Source organism: Hibiscus syriacus, unplaced genomic scaffold (assembly GCF_006381635.1).
Source record: "Hibiscus syriacus cultivar Baekdansim isolate YM2019G1 unplaced genomic scaffold, ASM638163v2 tig00004122_pilon, whole genome shotgun sequence".
Classification (NCBI taxonomy): domain Eukaryota; kingdom Viridiplantae; phylum Streptophyta; class Magnoliopsida; order Malvales; family Malvaceae; genus Hibiscus; species Hibiscus syriacus.
Genome location: NW_024062001.1, coordinates 25,204 through 48,907, shown reverse-complemented (window position 1 = coordinate 48,907; position 23,704 = coordinate 25,204). Strand labels below are relative to the sequence as shown.

The following is a 23,704-nucleotide window of genomic DNA, read 5'->3' as shown; positions in this document are numbered from 1 at the left end:
TGACGAGAATCAAAATGAAACTTAACTAAAACATTTGATACATTTGATATGATTTAAAAAAAAAATGTTAGATATTAAACTGTAATTTAGATAATAAACATGCAGTTATCATTTATAATATTAAATAAAAGGAAAAAGACACGTGCAAACGTGGCTTTGTTATATTTGCCGTTAGCAAAACACAAGGAATATAGAGTGGTAAGTTTATCTTTCCCCTTTCCTCAATATGATCCCGCTATAAATACATACATTTTTGGAACCACTCGTATCCCCTTCCACTCTTGAGGGGCCTCTTCTATTTTTCCAGTTTTTCTTTTCTTTTATTTTTTTCTTCAAAATTTTCTTCTCTCACTTTCTCGAGGCCTCCATCCTTTGAACCCTAGCTGGAGGAAAAAGGAACATAAATTTCTTGCAAACCAGACACCTCGATTAATTATTCCCCAGTAAATCGCCGAGAAAAAAAAGAAAAAATGCAGCACCAGAGGATGAAGCAACAGCAACAAGCCTTGATGCAACAAGCTCTTCTTCAACAACAGTCTCTTTATCACCCTGGCATCTTAGCTCCTGCTCAGGTTTCTCCGCTATTTTTTTTGTTTCTTTATCTCTTTTATGCCTTCGATTTTTTTGTCAATTTCTATTTAGTCGGTTATTGACGTATATTCCCGTATTTAGGGACTTCTTGTGTTTTTATATCGTATTTTGATCTTCGAGCTCGTGTTTGCTCACTTCTTTGTGATTGATTCGTAGAGCTTGAGTAGTTTGATAACTTTATGTGGTGATGGCTTTTTTCATAGTTTGCTCGAATTTGGTGGATTTGTTTCTATTTTGCTGATTTGAGAGCTTTGAATGTGTGTTTTTTTGTTCATTAATAGTTATCTTTCTTCTTTGTTTGTCGGAAAGTTGAATTATTTTGCATTTAGGTTGACTAAGTCTGTGTCTTTAATATGCTCTTGATGCAAACTGAAGCTCATAATTTTGGTTAAATTTGATGAGAAATTGTTTTGTTTCTTAGTATTTTACTTTTTCAATGCGTGAAATTCCAGTGTTGTTATTTCTCGTATATGAAATTGCAGCCCTCATGCTGAAAGTTTTGCTTTGGTGTTTTCTTTCTCATTAACTTGTGTTTCTTACTCTTTGGTTTTATTTTGTCCACTTTAATCGAAAGCTACACGTTGTTTTGCAATGTTGAGAAATGATTAAATAAGTTTAGGTAAACTTAGTTGCCATTTTTCTTTCACACTCCTATAATCAATCAATTAATCAATCAATCTATTTGTATATGTGTGTATGTATGTATCTATCTATATGATCTCCTGTTTTCTAATATTAGGAAAGAACGTCTAAAATCTCTCTCCCCCCCCCCCACCCAAGAGTCCAAGTTGTGGAGCATAAAACATGGTTCCTGAATCTCATTGCGGGTCTTTAAGTTTATAACTTATAGTCCTCTGATATATCATCATGAGCAAATTTAAAAAGTATATGAAAACTTTCAGTGTGTTGTCCGTTTGTCAAAGTTAGATTTCTGGCAGACCTCTTTGTTTGAATTTTATAGAACACGGGTATTTTTTTTATCAATTTGGAGGTGGGAGTTCAAACTTAAAAAGAATTTTGAGTTGCATTTATCCTTTACTCTGACATGCAGACTACAGTTCTGCTGGAAGCATGTTGTACTTAGATTAGGCGGAAACTCTTTGCTATTCTTGTCACTGAAAAAAAAAACAAAGGTGAAAAAAGAGATCATGGTTAAAGCAAGAAAGCATGTTGCCTATTTTTTCATTAAGTTGAAAGTATCAGTGAGCTTGGAGAAGTGATGTTCTCATTTCTGATGGTTATCTCTTAGGTTGACTGTTGGATACCTCATAGAACTCAATATTCATTTCTGGTTTTGAATGCTTTAGAATTTGGTTCAGTGGGAAGGGACTTTTCTGTACATCATTTCTTCTTTTCCTCTTTTTTATTCTCTCTCAATTTTTTTCTTTTTAATTTTGCAGATAGAGCCAATTCCAAGTGGAAATCTGCCTCCTGGTTTTGATCCAAGTACTTGCCGCAGTGTGTGAGTGTTTGCTTAAATTTTCTCTTTTGTTGTTTTATATTTTGTGTATGTTATTTCCCTTCTTGCTAAAACAACTGTACAAGTTGCTTTTATGCTTGTGATTATATTCATTGGAGACACTTTTCCTCCATGAATCTGGTGATTAAAAATGTTTCCAATGTCCTTAGTGCAAAATTTTAAGCTAATGGCTTCTTTGGTTGATAGCTTAATGGTTTTGGGAATTTGATAGATACTTGTATGTTGTTGCATCTTTCGAACAACTCAGAAAGTTACTTGTAGCCTTCTATTTATTTATCTATTTAGTTTTTGAGAAACTGCAGGTATGTGGGAAACATACATACACAGGTGACTGAACCACTACTTCAAGAGGTTTTTGCAAGTACTGGTCCTGTTGAAGGTTGCAAGCTTGTCAGAAAGGACAAGGTATTATTTTCAATATTGCACCTTTTTTTTATCTATCTGAAATTGTGAGGGTGTTCTAATGATTATCTTTTATTGCATGGTATTTTTCTTTGTTTCCTTTAGCCTTTTGATTTTCTTTTGTTTCCTTTAGCCTTTTGATTTTCTTTTGTTTCTTTACTCTACTTGAGCAGTCATCATATGGATTTGTCCACTACTTCGATCGTAGATCAGCAGCTCTTGCTATATTGTCTATAAATGGAAGGCACTTGTAAGTATTAACTTTTTCATCTCCCTCTTTATTTTGAGTGTGCATTTCCATCATAATTCAATCTGCAGGTTTGGACAGCCGATCAAGGTCAATTGGGCATATGCTAGTGGTCAGAGAGAAGATACATCAGGTTTGCTGAAGCTTATATTTATGGTGTGCTGGCGACTATTTCTTTTCATAATTATGCTGTTTGATAGTATCATAACCTGTGCAGGTCACTTCAACATTTTTGTTGGGGATCTCAGTCCCGAAGTTACTGATGCAACGCTGTTTGCTTGTTTTTCTGTCTATCCTAGTTGTTCGTAAGTGTTCTCTTTTTAATCTCGATTTCCGTAGATGCTTGACGATGTTGTAACTTTTCAAAACTAAATCCTAGACTATTATAATTGCAAATTTTTTAGTTAGTAAACCTTAATTAGTGTTTTCGTGTTAAAATGATACAACATTGATTTATTGGTGTCAAAGTGAATAACAAACCTGTACGTCTTTACTGATTTAAGGGATTCAAGGGTTATGTGGGATCAGAAAACTGGGCGTTCAAGAGGATTTGGGTTTGTTTCATTCCGCAACCAGCAGGTGCTGTTCCTTGGTTAAGTTTGCGGTGACTGTGTCTCTTCTATTATAATGTTGTTTCATCTAATGATGTTCATTTCCCCCCTTCTCTGTTCAGGAAGCACAAAGTGCAATTAATGACTTAAGTGGTAAGATTGATGTCTTCACTAGTCAGTAGGTTTGAGCTCATCAAATAAAGCTTTGATTTATATCTGTAATAAAATTTTCTTTCATATTCTTCACATGTTGGAGTGATATTAATAGGTTGCTGAAATAGTAAACTAAAAATAAAAAATGTCTTTTCTATTATTATGCCATTCCTTAAATTTTCTGTAAAATCACCATGCGTAGAGTATTTATTCATTAAATTGTTTGTGGTTGCGCTGTAAGAATTGTATTTAGCTCTGATTTTTTAGATGAATTATCACTTGCGTGAATTCTTATTATTGACATTGCAGTCAATTTCAATCTTGCTTTTAATTTATACTTTTAGGGAAGTGGCTTGGCAGTCGACAAATTCGTTGTAACTGGGCAACAAAGGGTGCTACTGGCAATGATGACAAGCAGAGCTCTGATGCCAAAGTGTGGTGGAACTAACCCATGGCTCATCCGGTGCCCTTTTTTTTGTTGCAAATCATCATCTTTTATTCAAAAGAATCAAACATTTATGATAATTATTATCTTTTATTCAAAAGAATCAAACATTTATGATAATCATAATCTTTTGTTCAATGCAAACCCCATAACTATTAGTACTTCATTTTATTTAACCTATTATTGATCTTTATTTTGTGCCAAATGCGAAATTAATGTACATCTATTACCTTGGTATGCAGAGGAGGCTAAAGAGACAACCAATAGTGAGGGTCCTGAGAATAATCCTCAATATACTACGGTTTACGTGGGCATCTTGCTCCAGAGGCAAGTGACACTTTCCAACTGCTCTTCTATTTATTGCACATTCAAGCTATTCTGGAATGGGTGCTACATTTTTCAAACAAAAAAAAAGAAAAAAAAGGAATGGGTGCTACAAAGCATTATGAGTTTACCTTCATAGGACAAGTGAAATGGGTTTGAACAATCTGGAGTATAAAGAATAATTGATCTTTTACCTATCGATTCAAGCTTTTCAACTGTTTTTGGTGTGAGTTTGAACCATGTAGGGGGAAATGTTTTTGGTATTTTGACACTGAGAACTCTACTCTTCTGATAAGGTTTTTACTGTGTGAGATTTGGTCGTGTTCTGAAAGCTCCAGTGTCTTTATACTGTTAAGCATCTTATGTTCTCCATTAAAACCAATTATTTTTCATTACTGCAGGTCACCCAACATGAACTCCATCGTCACTTCCATTCTCTTGGTGCTGGGGTCATTGAGGAGGTTCGGGTTCAGCGTGATAAAGGCTTTGGCTTTGTGAGATACAGTACTCATGGTGAGGCAGCTTTGGCCATTCAGATGGGGAACACTCAGTCATTCCTATTTGGCAAGCAAATAAAGGTTTGTCATGTAACATAATGTGTATTTTTTTACCTTCGGATGAGGTGTTCTTTTCCACTGGGTATTACGTTCATTGAATCATTGACCCGTAAATATACTGAAACGAGTCATACTGAGAGGTTTTGATGATTGTGGGATGGTTGATGTTTCTTAGATTCAATCTTGTAGTTTTCAACTCCTTGAAATTGACATCTTTAATTTGTTTGTGCAGTGTTCTTGGGGCAGCAAGCCCACACCACCGGGGACAAGCTCAAATCCGCTTCCCCCACCTGCAGCACCTTTACTCAGCCTTTCAGCCACTGACCTTTTAGCTTACGAGCGGCAACTTGCCATGAACAAAATGGGTGTTCATGCCCTAATGCACCCTCAGGAGCAGCATCATCTCAAGCCGGGAACAATGGGAATGGGTGCTGCTGGAGGAAGCCAGGCAATATATGATGGGGGATTTCAGAATGTGGCTGCGGCCCAGCAGCTAATGTACTATCAGTGAACATATAAAGAAATAAAGTGTTTGTGGTAATATCCTTATTTCCTGCATTTGTGGGTTTTAATTCGAGTTCAAAGTAGAAGGCTTTTTAGTGTTTTAATTCCAGATTATATTCGAGTTCTAAAATTTGTCTACTAGGAAGCTTCTTAATGTGTTTTCTCCTTAAGGTTTGGATGTTTGAGCATATTTGGTACTCTCTACTTTTACATACCCAGATGGTAACCTCCATGTTAATGGTTAATTATGACGATATATAGGCATGACTTATAAGTTTGACTTCATGTTTTTAGTGACTTTTATACAATTTATGAATTCTGATTGATTAATTGTAATACATTTATTGCAAGTGATGTGATATTTAAAGGCTTGGCATTGGCACTTGAATCCCCTCTTTTCAAAACAAAATTTAGTTTCTAAATCTTCCCCAAATAAACTTCATTTATGTTATATTACATTGATTGCATGTAAAGGCATTGAGAAAATTTTATCTCATGATACTAAAATGAAAGTTTATCAGGTTACAGTGTACATAGAAAATATTTGTGACAATGTTGAATAACATTGTTTAAAGCATTGAGGCAAGGTGCTGCTCATGTTTGGTTCTGACATGGCTCCTAGTAATTTCCTTCACACTAGAACAGCCAGAGAGGGCCATTGTGAGTTCAAGCTCATCTTTAAGCATTTCAAGCACTCGTTTCACTCCATATTCCCCTTTTGCTGTGAGTCCGAACACGACTGGCCTTCCCACCTGGAAAACGCCATTAGCACACAAAGTTCTCTTATAGCATCTGTCATAAACTCATAATAATTATTAGCATAAGAGAGTCCGATAACAAAACATGGGATTTATTTCCTAGATGAAGTTTTAGATGGGAGTTTAAGAGCTTACTAGGACAGCCTGAGCACCAATAGCCATTGCCTTGAAAATGTCTGTTCCTCGCCGTATTCCTCCATCAACAAAAACAGGGAACTTTTCCTCTAACAGCAAGAACCACCTGTGACCTCAATGAGGACAAAATTGACAGATGATCTATATTCTTAACTAACTTGGAATGTATAAAATTCTAGATCTGCAACTATGCAACAGCCACCAACTATAGTGAGTAGAGCACCTCTTCCAGAACAGAAATGGTAGCAAGAGAATAATCCAGCTGCCGACCTCCATGATTGGAGACGATAATCCCAGCAACACCTACTTCCAGGGACTTTATTGCTGTTAATAGTTCAAGTTATTCAATTAGCAGACAAGCCAAGAGGAAACGTACGGACACAAATAAGTAAGAGAGAGAGAGAGTACTCTTCTAATAAGCAGAAAAGGAGAGGAATAATTTTATTGCCTGGACCTTACCATCTTCACGAGTAAGCACCCCTTTGATCAGAATTGGCAAGTTTGTAATAGATTTCAACCATGTGATGTCCTGCAAAAATAACAGAATGTAATTGCTAAACAAATAAGACTACTGGAATCATGGCTCTCGTGTTAACCCCCGTCTTCCTCATCAACATCAACATTAAGAGAGGAAAAATGTCCATTTAGATATATGCGGGCCTAAAGTGAGTGTTTAAGTCAACAAGTAAAAGTTTACCAACAAACAAGTGTAACTTCGGACTTGTGGGGTGGTTGAAAAATAACATTCCCGAGCCGAGAACCATAGGAAAAGTCACTTTTTTACTTAAACCTCAAGCAAGAGCGGAACCTCTATATCATAGAAATATATGATGAGATAATTTGGATTATTCACATATTGTTACCTCCCAGCAGAAAGAAGCGTCAAGAGTCCCACTGGCCAGAGCTTCCAAACCTGAACCACCTTCCTGTAAAAATTATTACAGGTAATGCATATTAAGAACATCAAACAGTCGTGAGTGATGAATCCATATCTTTCTTTTTATCAATTTCCTTCAACTATACAAAAATGGGACAGGTTCGATAAGCCAAATATTCTGTTCGAGTATAGATTCGACATTGTATCTGGGAAAAATAAGGCCGAACAAAATAGAAAAGCAAAAGAAAATATAAGGATTCAGTACTTAGTTCATGTAGAATGTAGTCGAGTATTAAATAAGTTCTGCCTTGTATTTAAGATGTATTTTATGTTTATCTACTTAGGAGATAAGTTAGACATCCATTAAGTTGTTTAGATAAGTAGAACTCCTAATGTAAACACTAACCTAATAGGACTCTACACAGCCTTTTTAATCAGGCAATTTTCTGTAAGCTTTTTATGAATTGAGAATTCAGAAAGAGTGAAACACTCTTCTTAACACATCTTTTTCGCTTAATCTTTCAGTTCATTGTATTCGACTGAGATGCCTAAGACCTAGTTTTTCATGTACTACAAGTCTACGAGTCACAATTAAGAATTTATCATGTTAAAACTAGTACCGTAATTTTATCTCGGTTATATCAAGCAGAATAATCTAAAAAGGTAAAGCAGATGAATCTAAGTTAATGAATTGGATGGGGACTACTCTACTTACAGAAATAAATTTATTTGGCAATAGACCCTCCAGGTTCTTCAGCGGAGGTACATCGAGTCTGCAGATGATCTTTCATGTATGATGTAAAACCATAACAGTGTTTCATCTTAATGATATAAAGCAGATTAATCTAAACAGTAAAAAGCAAATCAAGTTATAGTTGATATTTCACTTGTTCTTAATGTCTGCCTCCCTTCGACCAAGTCTTGGAGAATCAACGGTTACTACAACAGCCCTATATCCATTATTTTCAGCTCTCTGCACCAGCTTAGCCGATAGATCCCGTCTCTTATACACCTATTCCGAGCAAACCGAATCAGTGATGGTATTTCTAAGGACAGAAGAGAAACTATTGATGGTACTGAGAGAGCTCAGGTAAGGCCGAATGTACATATAGTTGGAAGAAGCGAATAGCATTGCAGCAGGAAGCAACTTCCTCCAATGAGCAGGAAGATGAGGTGGATAAAACCTGCAAATAGACAACAAGAATTTCAACACCAAAATTCAGGAAGCCTTTTCAGGCCATGTCAATTGAGCAAAGCTCATATATATATATATATATATCATTACTACCATTATCGTGCCACATGTAGATGCTGCTCTCGCTGTTGCAATCTCACCTGGAATGAAAATAAAATGGTAGTCGATAAAAAGTTCTGAAATAAGTTTAGATCGGAAGTCTTTGAAGGGGACTTAGTTAGACCTTCAGGGTTTGCCAGCTTCTGCATAGAAGTTGGGGCAATCATCACTGGCATTGAGATCTTATAACCCAACACTGTAGTAGATAAATCGATGCCACTTACATCTCGAAGAATTCTAGGCCGAATACTGCAAATTCACATGTCATAGATAATAAGTAAAATGATTGAAAACAAGTTTTCTATATAGATCTTTAATCGATTGAAACACGTCACGTGATTCTGTGAAAAGCTTCCTCATTCTCTTTTAAGGTGTACTGATCCTCAGCTCCTCCAGCGTAGAAATCGTAGTACATTTTTGGAAGGGATTGCCTCGCTAATTCTCTGAATTCATTGATATTAACAGGTTCTTCTTCCATTATCCTGGATTCATAGAACAACAACATCATGTTTGATCTTTAATTACCACTACCGTTTCACTAATACTAACACGCATGAGAATTACTGAAAGATGGATTGAAGCTCAAAAGATAATTAGAAAAAAGAAGAAGAGATTACCTATTGGAGCTTAAAGCTTCTTCTGGATTTTTTATAATTTTCTTGAGATATTATCTGAAGGTAGAACAGATTGACTGCACCGATTGTTAAGATTGTGCAGTGTCGTACCTTTCGAGTTCTTAGAATTTGGCACCCGCCTCAGAGAAGTCCAGATTAAATTTGTCTGTATTCTTATCTATCAACTACAGCGAAAGCGACGCCATTATTAGTCGAGCTGAAGATAAGCTTCCACTCATTCTCACTTTTAGTACTGGGTATTAATTGAGTTATTTTCAATATATTATAATTTAATCATTTAATTAACAATTTATTACAAACAGGTCCCTGGTCATTAAATATTTGGTAACCTACATGTTTAGTACTTAAACTATTACTTTTGTTCCGTTTTAGTATCCAAACTTTATTTTTTTTCAAAATCATACATAACGTTTAGTTTAAGTTTTATTTCAGTACCCTATTATTAAAAACTTATCAACAATATTGACGTGCCACCATAAAGTAATATTATGTCATTATTGAAAGAAGTATAAAAATATCAAGTCGGTGATTTTGCTAACTTTTTAACGTTCGGGTACCAAATTGAAACCTAAACTAAATATTTTGTATAATTTTGAAAAAAAAAATATTTAGGTAATAAAATAGAACAAAAGCAATACTTTAAGTACTAAACATATAATATACCCTTAAATATTAGTATAACAATTTTATTACTTAAAATTTAGTATAATAAAAATTCAATAGTATAATTTTAAGTACTACGTCATTTAGTATAATGATTTTATTACTTAAAATTTATAAATTTTATGGATTTGATCTTAATTTAAACAGATTCAATAAATTTAATTCTTCATATTTAAAAATTCTATCAATTTAATCTTTATTCTTATCTTAAAAATATTATATTACTTTCGTGATATTTTTCTAATATAATAATAATTTATTAATGGGAAATATTTATTTATTCAACTAATGTTTTGATTCAACATGCTTGTTTGGTTTGACAGTATTGTAAAAATGGTTGATAAAATTTTAAATGTAAGGGGTTAAATTTATTAAATTAATTCGAGTTAAAATCAAACTAATACATAAATTTTAAAAACTAAAACTGTTATTATATCAAACATATAAGATATTTGACGTTGAACAAGAGTTTCAAAGGGAGAATGCATTAGTTGCTGTAAATTGAAAACCACGAGTAACTATGGCATGGGCCATAAAAGGAAAATGACAATAATGTGCTACTACTAAAATTAATTACCACTGGGGGCTTCTTTAAGTAGATATTACTATTTTGGTGTTCTACTCTAGCTTTGACATGTAGAAAGAATACTTGTCTTTGAACATATTACTCTTAAGGTAGGGTCTCTCCTTCCAATTCCACATTGCAAATTTGTCCCCAAATTTGCCGAATTGTGTGATGAAACCCCCCCCCCCCCCCAAGAATTTTCACTCTAATGTTTGGTCTCTGGGTGTGGACAACAAGCTGCCACACCAACACAGTGAAACCCGAGAAACACAATGATGAGTTGATAAAACAATGAAGCACAGTTGAAATTACCACAGCTTTGTTTTCACCCAAAAGAGGAGGAAGACAACTCCTAACACGATAGCAACCGGAGCCCACTTCCGAATTAAAGCCTACAGGCAAATTGATGAAACACATAATTAACTTTCAAACTTCAGGATAGCTAACAACCATAATCTTTAAATGAATCAAGAACAATTGCAAAAATAATCGAGTCACAAATGAATGGAAAATGGCTTAAGCTCTTGCCAAAGAAACTTCCATTTAAAAGATAAGAAAAATCCAGTTTGAGTAGAAGGAAATAGGTAACAAAGTTAATCAAAGTATCTTTTTTCCCATGGGATTTATGGCAACTTCAATAAAACTATCCGACATAAATCATATCGCATTTATATGCTAAATCCATTCTTCTCAATGATTTCCTTCCTTTGTGCGTGTCGTGGGGGGGAGCAATCAAAGTTCAGAATAATTTTAGCGGAGACATACTTATGTAACTATCCATGCTTGCCTTCATGCCTATGAACAAAGCCTAGAACTTAAACTAATTGATGAATTTGTTGCCAAATGCAGAAATTGATTTCCCCTTTTTCTTATCATGAGATAACATGTTCAAGGAGCTATTCTGTCACTGAACATGATTATATTATATCACCTATATTTTCTACCACGAAATTGACTTAGCAGCACACATTCAGTATTGTCAACAAAATTGTCAAAAACCAAAAGCTAAATGCCTCAACATAAATAAGGGGAGAGATAGAGATAAATGGCCCAAATATTGATTATTCATCCTTCACTAATCAAAGGGTACTAACCTGTCGGTTTAAGTCTCTTGCCTTATCAGCATATCTGCGAGATTCCGATGTCAAACGACTGGACATTTGACTGACCTCTGTATTGCAGAAAGAAAGAGAAATATGCACTTGGTTAGTCGAAAGCAATACAATTTAGCAGTCAATCAAAAGGATAGAGATTAAAGCAACGGTAAAGAAGAAAACACAATATGTGACTTCAATTTGAAGTGATAACAAGATACAGCCATAAATGACTTTGCCTTGTACTGCATGCCAAATTACTAGTGGAGCAAAAAAATCTAGAAGTCATGTTCTTTGAAATTTTAATTGACACAATGTGAACTGATACAAAACTCCACAGACACTCAAATGAGAAATAGACCAACACAGCTGAAGCAGGCCTTCGTAAGATTAATGCAAATCAAAGTTTTGGAACAGCTAAATCTCACTATAAAAGGAACAAAAGTTACAAAACCTCTACCCAATAAACAGTGTTTACTTGTAAATACAAACATATAATTATCAGGTACTAAAATCATACAGTTATCAACCAAGTTTGAACTTGGATTACTGGCTAGAGGGTAGTTTATAAAAGTTAAAGTGGGGAAGAATCGAATAAAGCAACAGACTGGTTTCACCTAAAATATTTTTTCACACCTTTAACCAGTACATGCAATACAGATTGAGGCATTAAAATTGTAAAAACAAAGTTTTCCAAACTCGTGATTTTTAATTTTAACATTCCTCATGGTGCATTGATTCAAGCAAGGTTCAATTAATCTTCAATTCATACGCCATAAAAATGTCTTAAAAGTAATTATGAAAGGAAAAATGTATATCTTACGGTCCAACTTTTCACCAACACCAAGAACTTCTTGTACATTGCGAGTCATGATTTGTTGAACTTCATATAGTTCATCATTCAACTTTGTAATATTCCGTTGAGTATGGGTGTCCTGGTACATTTTTTTTGGTCTTCTGTATGAATGTATCTTGAAGACAAAAAATACAATCAAGCCTGGAAAGAGGGAGCACAAAAAAGGTAGAAAAAAATACTAATTGCATACGAAAAGAAGAAAGGGCCAAACAATAAAGAAAAGGAACCTACCAAATTTAATAAATGCATAAGGCCTGGCAGCTGTTTCAATATGATCTCCATTAACACGTTCAAATTCATTCTTGAGGTCTTCCAGATAATGAAAGGCAAGTTTCTTAGGATAAGAACGGTCACACATTGTCAAGTAACAAACACGTCCTTCAACGATATAGCTAAGAACTTAGGTCAAGGTAACAGTATAACTAAGATTCAACTGCCAATAATACTGAAAAAAACATACAACTTATTTCTTTCACTCAAGAGAAACTATAACGTATAAACCTATTTTTGATAAGGAAAGTGCAAACTTATTTCATAATTCAAGAAATATGGAATCCAAGAAATAGACACCAGGGCAAGGATACTGGAAAACATAAGGTCCGGTCTCAACAGACATCCTTGAAGCCTCAATATGGCCTTTGGAGAGATTCTTAAACAAAGCCTTAACTTGCTGTTTGTACATTTCAGCATCTACCAGATCCCGACCATCATCCAATCCCTCCGCCAGAGGAAGACCATCAGTAACACGAGCAATCATTGTCATTTTCACCATCTTTACTCCCCTTTTTTCTCAGCATTCAAAAAATCCCTTAAAACTAATATAAAAGCAAAATTAACAACCTGATTAGTCACAGAAAAGAAAACTCATTTTAAGTAAAAAATAAAAAACCAAATTCCATACTACGATAAATTCAAAACCCAAATTCCAATTGAATACATGTCGATAATTTCATTCTCAATCTTTATGGTACAGATAGCCACCACAATGATGAAAATACAACATTTCCGGTTCCACAATTATCATTTCAAACCATTAAAATTAACTTGGAAAACAAACAGAACATGATTCATATATTACTTGACTCTATAATTCCTATGCTCATTAACCCTTCATCATTGACCCAAAGTAAGATCGACTCGACTCTTGTTTTCCAATCAAAAGGTAGTTGTCGTAAGCAATGACAATCCATCCAGTTAATGTCATCAGGTTCTAACAAAACAATATAGAATTTTCAGGGATTCCAACAAAACCCAGACGAAAAAAAAATCTCAGGAATTTCAACACAACTGAAATCAAAAGGAACGATTTGGGGGGATTAATTATAAGCACATTTACAAATCGATAAATGAAAGCTATTAGTTTTGACAGGAATACCTGATTAGAGCATGTGGGTCTTCGGATTTCTGCTCGATTTCAACGACCTGAGGAAGGGGAAATGACCGGTGGTCCGACAAGTCTTGAAAGAGATGAAATTAATCGGAAAGAGAGAGATTTAATAACAGGATTTCTATTATTTAAAAAGAAAAAAGAAAAAGAGAGAAAAGCAAATTAAATGATGTCTTTTAAGGGTGTCGTGTTATTAGGGATTGTACCTTTGAGATTGCCATGCAAATTTTCAAAGGTACAACGCGGGTTTAGGGTTTTATTTTGTTTTTCCTTTTTTCCTAAAAAAAGTCCATGATTAATATTTAATTAATATATTTTAATTTGGTCATCTCTAATTTATACATTTTTTAGATTTTGAAATCTCAGGTTTTAATTTAAACAATAATTTTAAAATAAATTTTATTATCAGTTTATACATTATAATCTAGTTGTAGATTTAGTCCTTTTTATTCAATTTGATAATTTTAAATCATGCAACTTAAATGTACAATCTTTGTATTATTTGAATAAAGGTTAAAATTTAAAATTTTTAAAAATACATAAACTAAAATAGATCAAATTAGAGTACAAATGTACTAATTATAAAATTTGGCATTTTCCTTTTATCATATCAACACTAATGATATGTGCTAATAATTAAAATCATGATTGAATTTGATATCACAACTACATTAACTTAATTAAATTTTATTAAATTGATTCTATTTTAGATTATAATTAATAGTATTATAGTAATATTTTTAGCTCAATATGTAATGCTTTCATCTATAAATAAAAGAATATTAAATATTTAAATATGATTGATCTACATTTTTATGTATATATATATATATATATATATATATATATATATCAACAACATAAAATAAACGATAGATGAGATTAACATTATGAAGAGATACAAGTTATTCAAGAAGTTAACATTACAGCCAACAATAGATGAAATTAATATTAAAAAATCAACTATAAATTGATACATTAAAATAAACGAAATAATTGTTAGAGTTTTTATTTTGTTATATATATGCAATCTTATAATAATGATTGATGTGACTTATTTTGTACTTAAAACTGTCAAAAGAGAATTATACATTTATTGAAATAAAAAAATATAGTTATCTAAAAATATTATTAATAAATTAATTTTTTAAAATAAATATTATCTTATAATCATCTTAAACTATTAAAAAATTATATATTATAATTTCAGTTGAATAAACTGTATATAACCTTTTATACTAACCGTAAATTATATATTAAATGCCAAAAAAGAACTATGACATTGTTAATGAATCTTAAAATATACACATTAGTAATCACGGGTCATAAATATATGCATTATTAGTGTATAAGCTTACACCAACAGAGATTATAGATACAAAAGTCGGATTATTCAATATTTGTTACTTCAATGAATTTTCTGGTAGCTTGAAAGTGCAACATGCATGGCTATTGGCCCATTGGAGATAATTTCATTTATCATTTTCAAAAGGAGTAAACATCCAACGATAGAACATCAGTGAAAACAACCGGTTGGTCTTTTTATTCAGTTTGAGTTTCTAGTAACGTTTTTGTTTCCTCAAAAAATGATACGGGGATTTCACAATGAAGCTTTTACCAAGCTGGCTATATCATATATATGTATCATATTTATACCTATAAGAATATTTGGTCTATCATCTTCCTCTCCCAGATTAGTTTTGTTGGATATTTACTCATTCGTGCTCTTTTCAAACTCCCTGCATCTCCGTCCTTCGATCGTAACAGTGTGTCTAGTCTCTTGAATTCTGCATGAGCTCGAACCACTGCCAACAGCAAGAGCGAAGCCAAAATTCACTCGTGCTTGTCAAATAAATAAATATACATACACAGGATCACCTTGAGCCAAATTTACCTGTCTCAGCAGATCAGCTAGGGTCTTGGGAAGTGCTTCAATATTCCTCAACACAACGTAGTATGGGAAGGGAAAAGAATCCAGATACTTTGAGACAGAGATTTTAAATTGATTGTTCTTGTCCTGACTAGTCATAACCTCCTGTAGACCAAACAAGGATGTCAAAAATAATTCAAATATTCTAGTCTCCCTGGCAAAAACGTGGTCCTCAGCGTACCTGAAGATCCATGATTGATTCCTGCAGGCTATCAAGAATCAGGAAAGCAACCATTCGCTTACTGCTTAAGACATCTCTAACACGACGCTTCAAGTTCTCCTGCATACATGGTGAACAATAAACAGAGTAAATAAATCAGAATCTTAACCAATGCGGATTGGACAAAACTGTCGGCAGAAAATTTCCCTATCGTTTGTCATTTCAGCAAAATATAGATGTACTCTACCTTCTCGTGCAACCGACCATCCCCAATAATTAGAACAAATTGTTGTAGAGGGTTTTGTCCAGAAGGAAGTCGTGCATTTGTAACAGCAGCATCCAGCTTCTTATTTAAAAACATCAACAGATCAACAACTGGTTCGTCTGTGATAGTATTCTCTTGTTTGAATGTCAAACTAGAAATCATCTGTCCCAGACAAGTATTCACAAAATAAATCAGTCAAGCAGGAGAGAATAAACTTCGCATGATCTAAATGAGAAAAAAAACACTATAAAATGCATAATCTCAGTGGCATCGGAGTTCAGAGAGAGATTGATTAGACACATATATAGCCTAAGCGCAAGATACAACAAGAAGACAAATAAAGCCCATTCTCTTGCAAGGAGGACTCTGAACACTAACCTTAAGACCTGCTTCACCAGTGAAGGGCTGATCAAAATCATGCAACAACCTTATGTTTCCTCTCTTCCCGAAGCTGGCAACAGCCAAATTCCCAACGTCCAATAGAGACATGGCACGACAAACAGTCGTTAAAGCTTTAAGAGCAACCTCACTGCAACCACTTTCTAACATACTGTGGGAGTCATCAACAGCAAAATAACTTGGTAATCTCGCTTATTTGGCTTGGTCCTCCTCAGCCAGATTTTATCTTTCTGGTAATGGCTAGCAATGTACGGAATGACCTATAATTTCCAAACACGTAAATGAGTTGCAAGAAAAATGAGATCTTGCAGAAGTTATAACAAAAGATATAGTAGCATATACGCTCTTTACCTTCTTCATGTTAATCCTTTTGCCAGTCTTATAATCCCCTTGGAGTTTGCTGGCAAGAGTGGGTTCCATAACAAGACGTAGTTGTTCAGCCAACTCATGGGATAACCTTGTTGTAAGCACCTCGTATCTTTTCCAAAGAGCACTCGCATTAATTTTGACCTCGCCAGAAGCTTCTTCAAGGTCCTGGACTTGTCCCATTTTCTCTTCACTTGTAGAAAGTCTGTAGAGTTGATATACATCCTCACTCATGTAAGACTTCTTTACAGAGACCAAGCACTCTGAAAAGTTTCTTTGATCACCATCATGATGTCTATGGTCTCCAAGGGATTGATGATTTGCTTGCTCCTCTAACTCGGAAACCTGAACCTGATCGTTGATCTTATTTTTAATGATTGAGGAAGAGTGCCTAATAGGATACTCATCAGAAATTTTCTCATCTATTTCTATATCAGTGATACCATCTTCCTCTTTCGGAATAGTATTTTCATCAGGCTTATTGACATTGACATCAGCATCAACCTGTTCAGCTGTAGCAGGTCCCAGAGCCTGAGCCGTTCCTTTGTCAAACTCAGAGACATAACCATACTCGTTAGCATTGTCATCCTGAATTTCTTCCTGTGACTCCTTGTTATCATCCTGAAGATCAACAGAGATGCTGACTATTTCTTTCCATTCCTGAAATGCATCCCTGACATTTCTGTAAGGGTTTGATTGTTTTTTATGAAATGGAGCATCATCTGGGTGAGGGAACTCTGATTTTGGATGATGATCACCAACCTTCCCACCATCTGATGAGTCGGCAGTCATGATATTCAAGTCAGAATTGTTGGAGGAAGTGAGATTTCTCTGAGCAAGGTCATTGTAGATGTCACTGCTATTAGCCCAGTTTGCTTCGGGTGCAACATTGCTCACATATAATGCCTCGCTGTTTGCCCGCGTCGCAGTTCCCCCATCAGGAACACGATCACCATTGATATCAGAAATTTCTGACTCGGAAACATTTTTCCTTGCAGCCATTTGGTTCAAATTGGGATCCTCCTTGTGATCATCGCCAAGATCATCCTTCTCATCAGAAGTTGCATCCACCATTCCATCCTTCTCTGTGGTTCGATCATTTCTTTCACTCTCCATCTCTTCCATGGTTTCATCAACAGGATTCGAGTTACCTTCATCAGTGTCATCTTTAACAGATTCTTCTTCCTCACCTTCACCGTTTTCATCCTCGACATCATTTTCCTCTTTTTCATCCATGTTGATATCTTCACAAGAATTTTGTAACGGCTCATCAAGATCCAATCCAGTTGGATCAGCAAATGCTTCTTCTTTGTTTAAGTTCAGGTCTTCAATGTTCTCATTCTCATCAATATCAGCCTGGTTTTCAGTCTTACCAGTTTCCTTCTCAAGTTCATCCATTTTATTTTCGTCAGGTTCATCAGCTGCACCAGAAGAATCCTCCTTGCCTCTGAACTCCCTATTGCTCTTGTCACTGTCCTTAACTGAAGGCCCAGATTCATACTTCTCATTGTTATTTAGATTGTCATCATCATCATTGCCCTGAAGCTTCTCATCAACCACTTCACTCTTTTCTCCGGTTTCCCCCACAGCAGACTCCAATTGCTGATCCTCAGCATCTTCTTCATTATTATCCTCTTCAGAGTCATCCTCACTGACACTAAATGTATCTGCGGCAAAATCCTGCTCCATCTCAATTCCTTTTTCATTCTTACTTGGAACATCATTCGAGGCATCTTGTTCTTTGCTTGGCTGGAGTAACAGAGTGAAATTTCAATATGTTTCTCAGAATTAAATGTTAGTAGCAGCTGAGTAAAGTCCAATTTAATAAACCACCATACCTTTTCGGATGCCCCAAGCAGCTGATCTTCATCTTCTATCTGATCGCTGACATCTTTTACCCCAGCACCTTCCCCCATACCTGTTCCATTAGCATCTTTAGTCATATCATCATGGGTACCATCTTCCTGGTCTTTTGGTGAAACACCAAATCCTTTGGCATACAATGCAGCAAAAATATTTGCAAGCCCATGAGTAAGTACAGAAACCTGCACAGAAGAATAAAGATTAAGTATTAGAAATATCCAGCTAGGGAAACTATTGCCACTTTTCTAATCTCTAAAAGATTGTACTGAACACACTAAATTCGATAAACAAAAATGATTTCTTCATCAATAACAAGAGGTGAAACTATTCCACCAGGTACCACCAATACAAATTCCTAAACCTCCTGAGAACTCTCTCCAAGGAAATAACTAGTTTCCATGAGCAAAATGTTTCTATAAAAAATTTATTAGGGGAGGAATCAAAGAACAGAAAGCATAAAAGTTTTGATGTCGTCAAAAATGCAAACCGTGGTAGCTCCGTGTGGGAAGGCAGGGGGGAAAAACAACAGAAAATAAGTTGTAAGAATTCATAATGAACCAACTTACTGTTTTATTCATAACTAAGTAATCTTCAAGGAAACTGTCACTAAAGCTCAATATTAGGTCCAGCCAGGCATGTATGCACTCTAAGAGTGTTCCACAATGCAAAGAGAGACAGGAAGTCTTCTTGCCAGAATGATTTACCAGATTCTCCTGCCACCAACGTAACTAAATCAGAAGGGGGTGAAAAAACAAACAAACATAATTACCAAATGAACCTAACTTTTGCAAAACATCCATAACACGTGTAATTGTTCTATTAAAGGCATCACCAAACTGTGCTTCAAGTTCAGGACACTTTTCAATAGAATCAGCTAGCTCCTGAACATTTTTGTGTTAATCTTCCTTATCAAAAGCAACCCTTGTAACACCCCCAACCCGTATCCGACCAGGATACGAGTCTGAAATGTCACATTGACTTTTCAAAAATTTATTCGTATAAAATAGTGAGTAATTTAAAACTTTTGTACATGTAACTTATTCAAAATATTTCCAGAACTATTCAGAGCTTAAATGTTTTTAACAAAACCGATCAGAGCATATACAATTCAAAAACATTAATTACATACCAACTATTTTCAATGTACATAATACATCTAATTCAAGAGATCTTTTCTGAAAGGAAACAACAACTGATGGATTAATGAAAATCCGGGTAGCAGACCACAGAATGGAAGAGGAGAGAGAGAAAAACGTAGAGAGAGAGAATTTGAAAGGAAAGTCAGTTCCGGTTGAGTGTTGGTCGGCGTTTATCGATAATCTAAGTAAAAGGGTCTCCCATCGTACGCTTAGGGAATTATTCTTAGTTCATGGTCCTGTTACGAGAGTCTTTATTCCCAGCCAAACTAGAAATCCAAAATACAAGTTCTCTACTTTTGCCTTTGTTCATTTTAAGAGGGAGGAGGATCTGAAGAGGGCTGTTGAGGAGTTAAACGGGATTGTGATTGATGGAAGGAAGATCTCAGTTAGTCCTGCCAGATTTAAGGATGAACGTTCAAGGTCAAGGGTGTTGCTTTCTTCTTCAAACAATGATGCTGGTCAGATTAATGCAGAATCTTCAAAATCAAGAGATAGAGTTAATATTAATAGAAGTAGGAGGGATGATAGATCTTATAGGGATGCTCTGTTGTCTAATGGGAATAGAAGGGGGAACAATGATCTAATGTCTGAGGATATCCAGAGGAGGAATGTCAAGGGAAATATATTTGAGATGCATATCCCAACAGACAGCGCCAACTGGGTGAAGAGGTCGTTAACAGGGATTATCAAATACTCCTTTCAAGTGGAGCTCATTCGGACGGCATTATTAAAGAAGGCCATGATGTTCAAATTGCGAGATGGGGCTATGTCTGGAATTCTTGTATGATAGTTCTTAAATCTCATGAGGAGATGCTGGAGTTATGGAGTAAGAAGGAAGAAGTTTTAAAACAGTGGTTCGAGCGAGTGGAACCTTTACTGAATGAAGCCGGGGTACCAATGGCCTTCTGCATGGCGGAATTAAAAGGTGTTCCTTTGTTATGCTGGAATGAACCCTTCTTCGAGAAGTTGGCTGGTAGATGGGCAGTGTGGTAGATATCCATGATAATACAAGGAAAAGAGAAGATCTCACAATGGCAAGAATCTTATTGAAGGTGGAAAGTCCTTTTGATGTTCCAGAGGTTATTACTCTTGGATCGTATGGAAGATCATACAAAGTAAGTATCAAGATTGGATCAGCTAGTGAATATTCTAGTTCGTTTTTCAATAATTTTCCGGTGGAGGATTCCGGTGAGATATTTTTGAAGAGAGGATGTCTGAGAAGGATGAAGACAGATTGTTGTCAGTTCATGGGAAGGTGAGACTTGCGCAGAAGGGGAAAATCGTTTGTCAGTGGACAATTGGATTGACCAGGGAGTGTTTCGTGTTTCTGGAGGAGCTAGTGAGGACAGACAGCTAGCAAGACTTTCCTTAGATAGGAAAGATAGTAAATGTGGTCTGTCAGAAAGTCAGACTGTTGGAAAGTTTAAAGTTGGTGAGTATGCAGGTTTGGGGATTAGAAGTCAAATTATTCGGCTGATGGATCTCAGGCCCATTCTGAAGATTCTGGGCAGTCTGGGTCAAAATACTTTTCGGGTTTTATTTCTGGGCCAGCATATACAATTAATAAGTTTGGGGAATTGGTTGAAAACATTCATTTATCAGGAAAAAGCAGGGGAGTGTCCAAGGTATTGGAATCGAGTCCAATTGTAGAGAAGCCATTTAGTGTAGAGATAGACCCCGAAGAAGAAAATTTAAGACCATTGGAACAGGTTTCAAACAACAACTCAAGGGGAGGCAGTTACTTCGCTCTAGAAGGGAGTTTACAACAGAGAGTAATGTGCTGGAAACTAGAAGTCTGAGCAATTGCAAAAGGGTTTACAACAGGTCGAGGGAAAGAAGATACTGGTATGGGGATTTGTTGAACATCTCGTCTGAAACAGGGGGTGCCGTAGTTAAGCAGAGGGAGCTAGATGTTGATTCCAGTACTAATATTCAGTTCTGTTTATCAGCAGAGAACATTGCTGAGGGGAGTCTTGATCCTTATCTTGACAATGGATATGGGGGTGGGAGTGTAGGAAGGGAGATTGAAGGTTACTTTTCAGAAGGTGATTGCTTAAAGTCCAAATCTGGTTTGCTGATTAGAAGGAAGAGAAGAACTAAAAGGATCCTGTATCGTGAAGCCCTAGACCAGGTGAGCATTGATACAGCATCCTCCTCAGCTTTTTCGATTCTGTTGAAAGAAGCGGTGGAAACTTGGGAGGTTAGCAAGCTTTTGGGTGTGTCTTTTAAGGAAGGGAAAGAAGCCTTTTTGGATAAAATCATAGCTTTAGAGAAAGGCGTAAATGGGGTTAATAATGGATTGGTTGATTGAGGAGTGTGTCTGCACCTATTTCCTTTTTGATGATGACAAAGCTAGTAATATGTTCATGGAATGTTAGGGGTTTGGGGAAAAAACGAGAAAAAGAGGGCTGTTCAGAATTTAGTCTCCAACTTTAATCCTACTTTTCTTTGGCTGCAAGAAACTAAGACTGAGAAATTTAGGAAGTCTTTTTTTAGGAGAAGTGGAATTAATAAACTAAAAGGAATTTTGGAATCTCCTTCAGTTGGATCAGCGGGGGGCCTGTTGTGTTGTTGGGATGACAATGTTTTTGAGCTGGAGAATCAGTTTGTTAGCAGGAGATTCATAGCTACTTTCGGTAAACTTCGGAGTATTGATTCCGGGTGTGGTTTCATTAATGTCTACGGTCCAGCAGTGGAGGAGGAGAAATCTGGTTTTTTTGAAGAATTGAGCAGTTTTCTTAGTGGACAGACTTATCCCATTTGTGTGGGAGGGGATTTCAATGTATATTTACAAGAAGATGAGAAGTTGGGAAGGGGTCAAAGTAGGAGTTCAATGGAGATCTTTAATGAGTTCATTCTTCATACGGGCTTGATTGATCTTCCTTTGAACGGGGGTAGGTTCACTTGGTGTAATAACCAAGATAATCCCACTTTTGTTAGATTGGACCGTTTTTTGGTTGATTGTCGTTTCCTAGAGCTGTTTCCGGGCGTTGTGCAGTCGCTTCTACCAAGATCTTTGTCAGATCATAATGCTATAGTTCTGGAGAATAAAGGGGTGGACTGGGGTAGAAAACCCTTTAGATTATTCAATTATTTGATGGATGAGGAGGGTTTTGAGGATCTGGTTGTTTCTTCTTTTCAGAGTGGTAAGGATAGTCAGAATGAGGCAGGCGTTTTTAGTCTGATGAGGAACACCAAACATGCAATTAAGAAGTGGTCTGGGAACAGAGAGAAGTATCCAGGTGCTTTGATTTCTGAGTTAGAGAAGAAGATTTCGTTGATAGAGGATGACATTCAACAGAAGCAAGGAACTGTTGACAGTGAGGTATTAATTGAATTGAAAAATCTAAGAGCAGAATTGTGGAAGCTTCACAAGATTCAGGAGCAGATCTGGTTTCAGTACTCGAGAACTAATTGGATTGTTGATGGGGACCGCAATACTAAATACTTCCACACTTGTGCTACGATTAGGAATAAAAGGAATGCTCTACTTGCTTTAAACTTCAAAGGGGAAACAGTTGAAGACCCAACGGCAATTAAGGCCATAGTTAAAGAGTATTTTTTTAAGATCTATAATGAACGAACTACTTTAGAGATTGATGATTTGAATCTGGATTTTCCCAGAATTTTTTGGAGCAGTAGCAGTTCTTAGAACAGGAGTTTTCTGAGGAGGAAGTGTGGGAAGTGGTGAAATCTTGTGGCAGCAACAAAGCTCCGGGTCCTGATGGCTTTAATTTGGGATTTTTTAAGAGGTTTTGGCAGTTCCTTAAGGTAGATATTATGAAATTCTTTCATAATTTTACTTGGGGAAGGAATGGGAACATGGTGTAAATCACACTTTCATCACTCTTATTCCTAAGATTTCTAACATTGCTGGTCTGGACGATTTTAGACCTATAAGCCTTGTTGGTGGATTGTATAAGATACTCTCGAAATGTTTGTCAAGAAGACTTAGGAGCTGCATTTCAGATTGATCAGTCCAAGTCAATTCGCTTTTATCCCCGGTCGGCAAATCCTGGACTGTTCTCTTATAGCAAATGAAGGGATTGACTTTTGGAGGAAGA

The 23,704-nt window shown here is 35.7% G+C and overlaps 1 protein-coding gene and 3 pseudogenes across 1 annotated transcript; 1 reads left to right on the top strand and 3 right to left on the bottom strand.

The window, feature by feature from the left end:
• Positions 1-387: 387 nt before the first annotated feature.
• LOC120191522 lies at positions 388-5,404 on the top strand (annotated as a pseudogene).
• A 413-nt stretch (positions 5,405-5,817) lies between these two features.
• On the bottom strand, positions 5,818-9,046 carry LOC120191495 (annotated as a pseudogene).
• Positions 9,047-10,151: 1,105 nt separating this feature from the next.
• Positions 10,152-13,658, bottom strand: LOC120191513 (annotated as a pseudogene).
• Positions 13,659-16,279: 2,621 nt separating this feature from the next.
• LOC120191475 (midasin-like) lies at positions 16,280-19,657 on the bottom strand. The gene is made up of 6 exons (XM_039194422.1): positions 19,649-19,657; positions 19,263-19,382; positions 19,068-19,214; positions 18,477-18,683; positions 16,624-18,387; positions 16,280-16,532 (listed from the first exon to the last, which is right to left on the bottom strand). Exons 1-6 carry the CDS (start codon positions 19,655-19,657, stop codon positions 16,416-16,418), a joined length of 2,364 nt encoding a protein of 787 aa, XP_039050353.1. The 3' UTR covers positions 16,280-16,415.
• Positions 19,658-23,704: the final 4,047 nt, after the last annotated feature.

Coding starts and splice junctions, on each gene's coding strand:
- LOC120191475 (XM_039194422.1), bottom strand. Junction 19,215..19,262: donor TAGGTTCATTTGGTAATTAT/GTTTGTTTGTTT, acceptor CGTTGGTGGCAG/GAGAATCTGGTAAATCATTC. Junction 18,388..18,476: donor TGCTTGGGGCATCCGAAAAG/GTATGGTGGTTT, acceptor CTGTTACTCCAG/CCAAGCAAAGAACAAGATGC.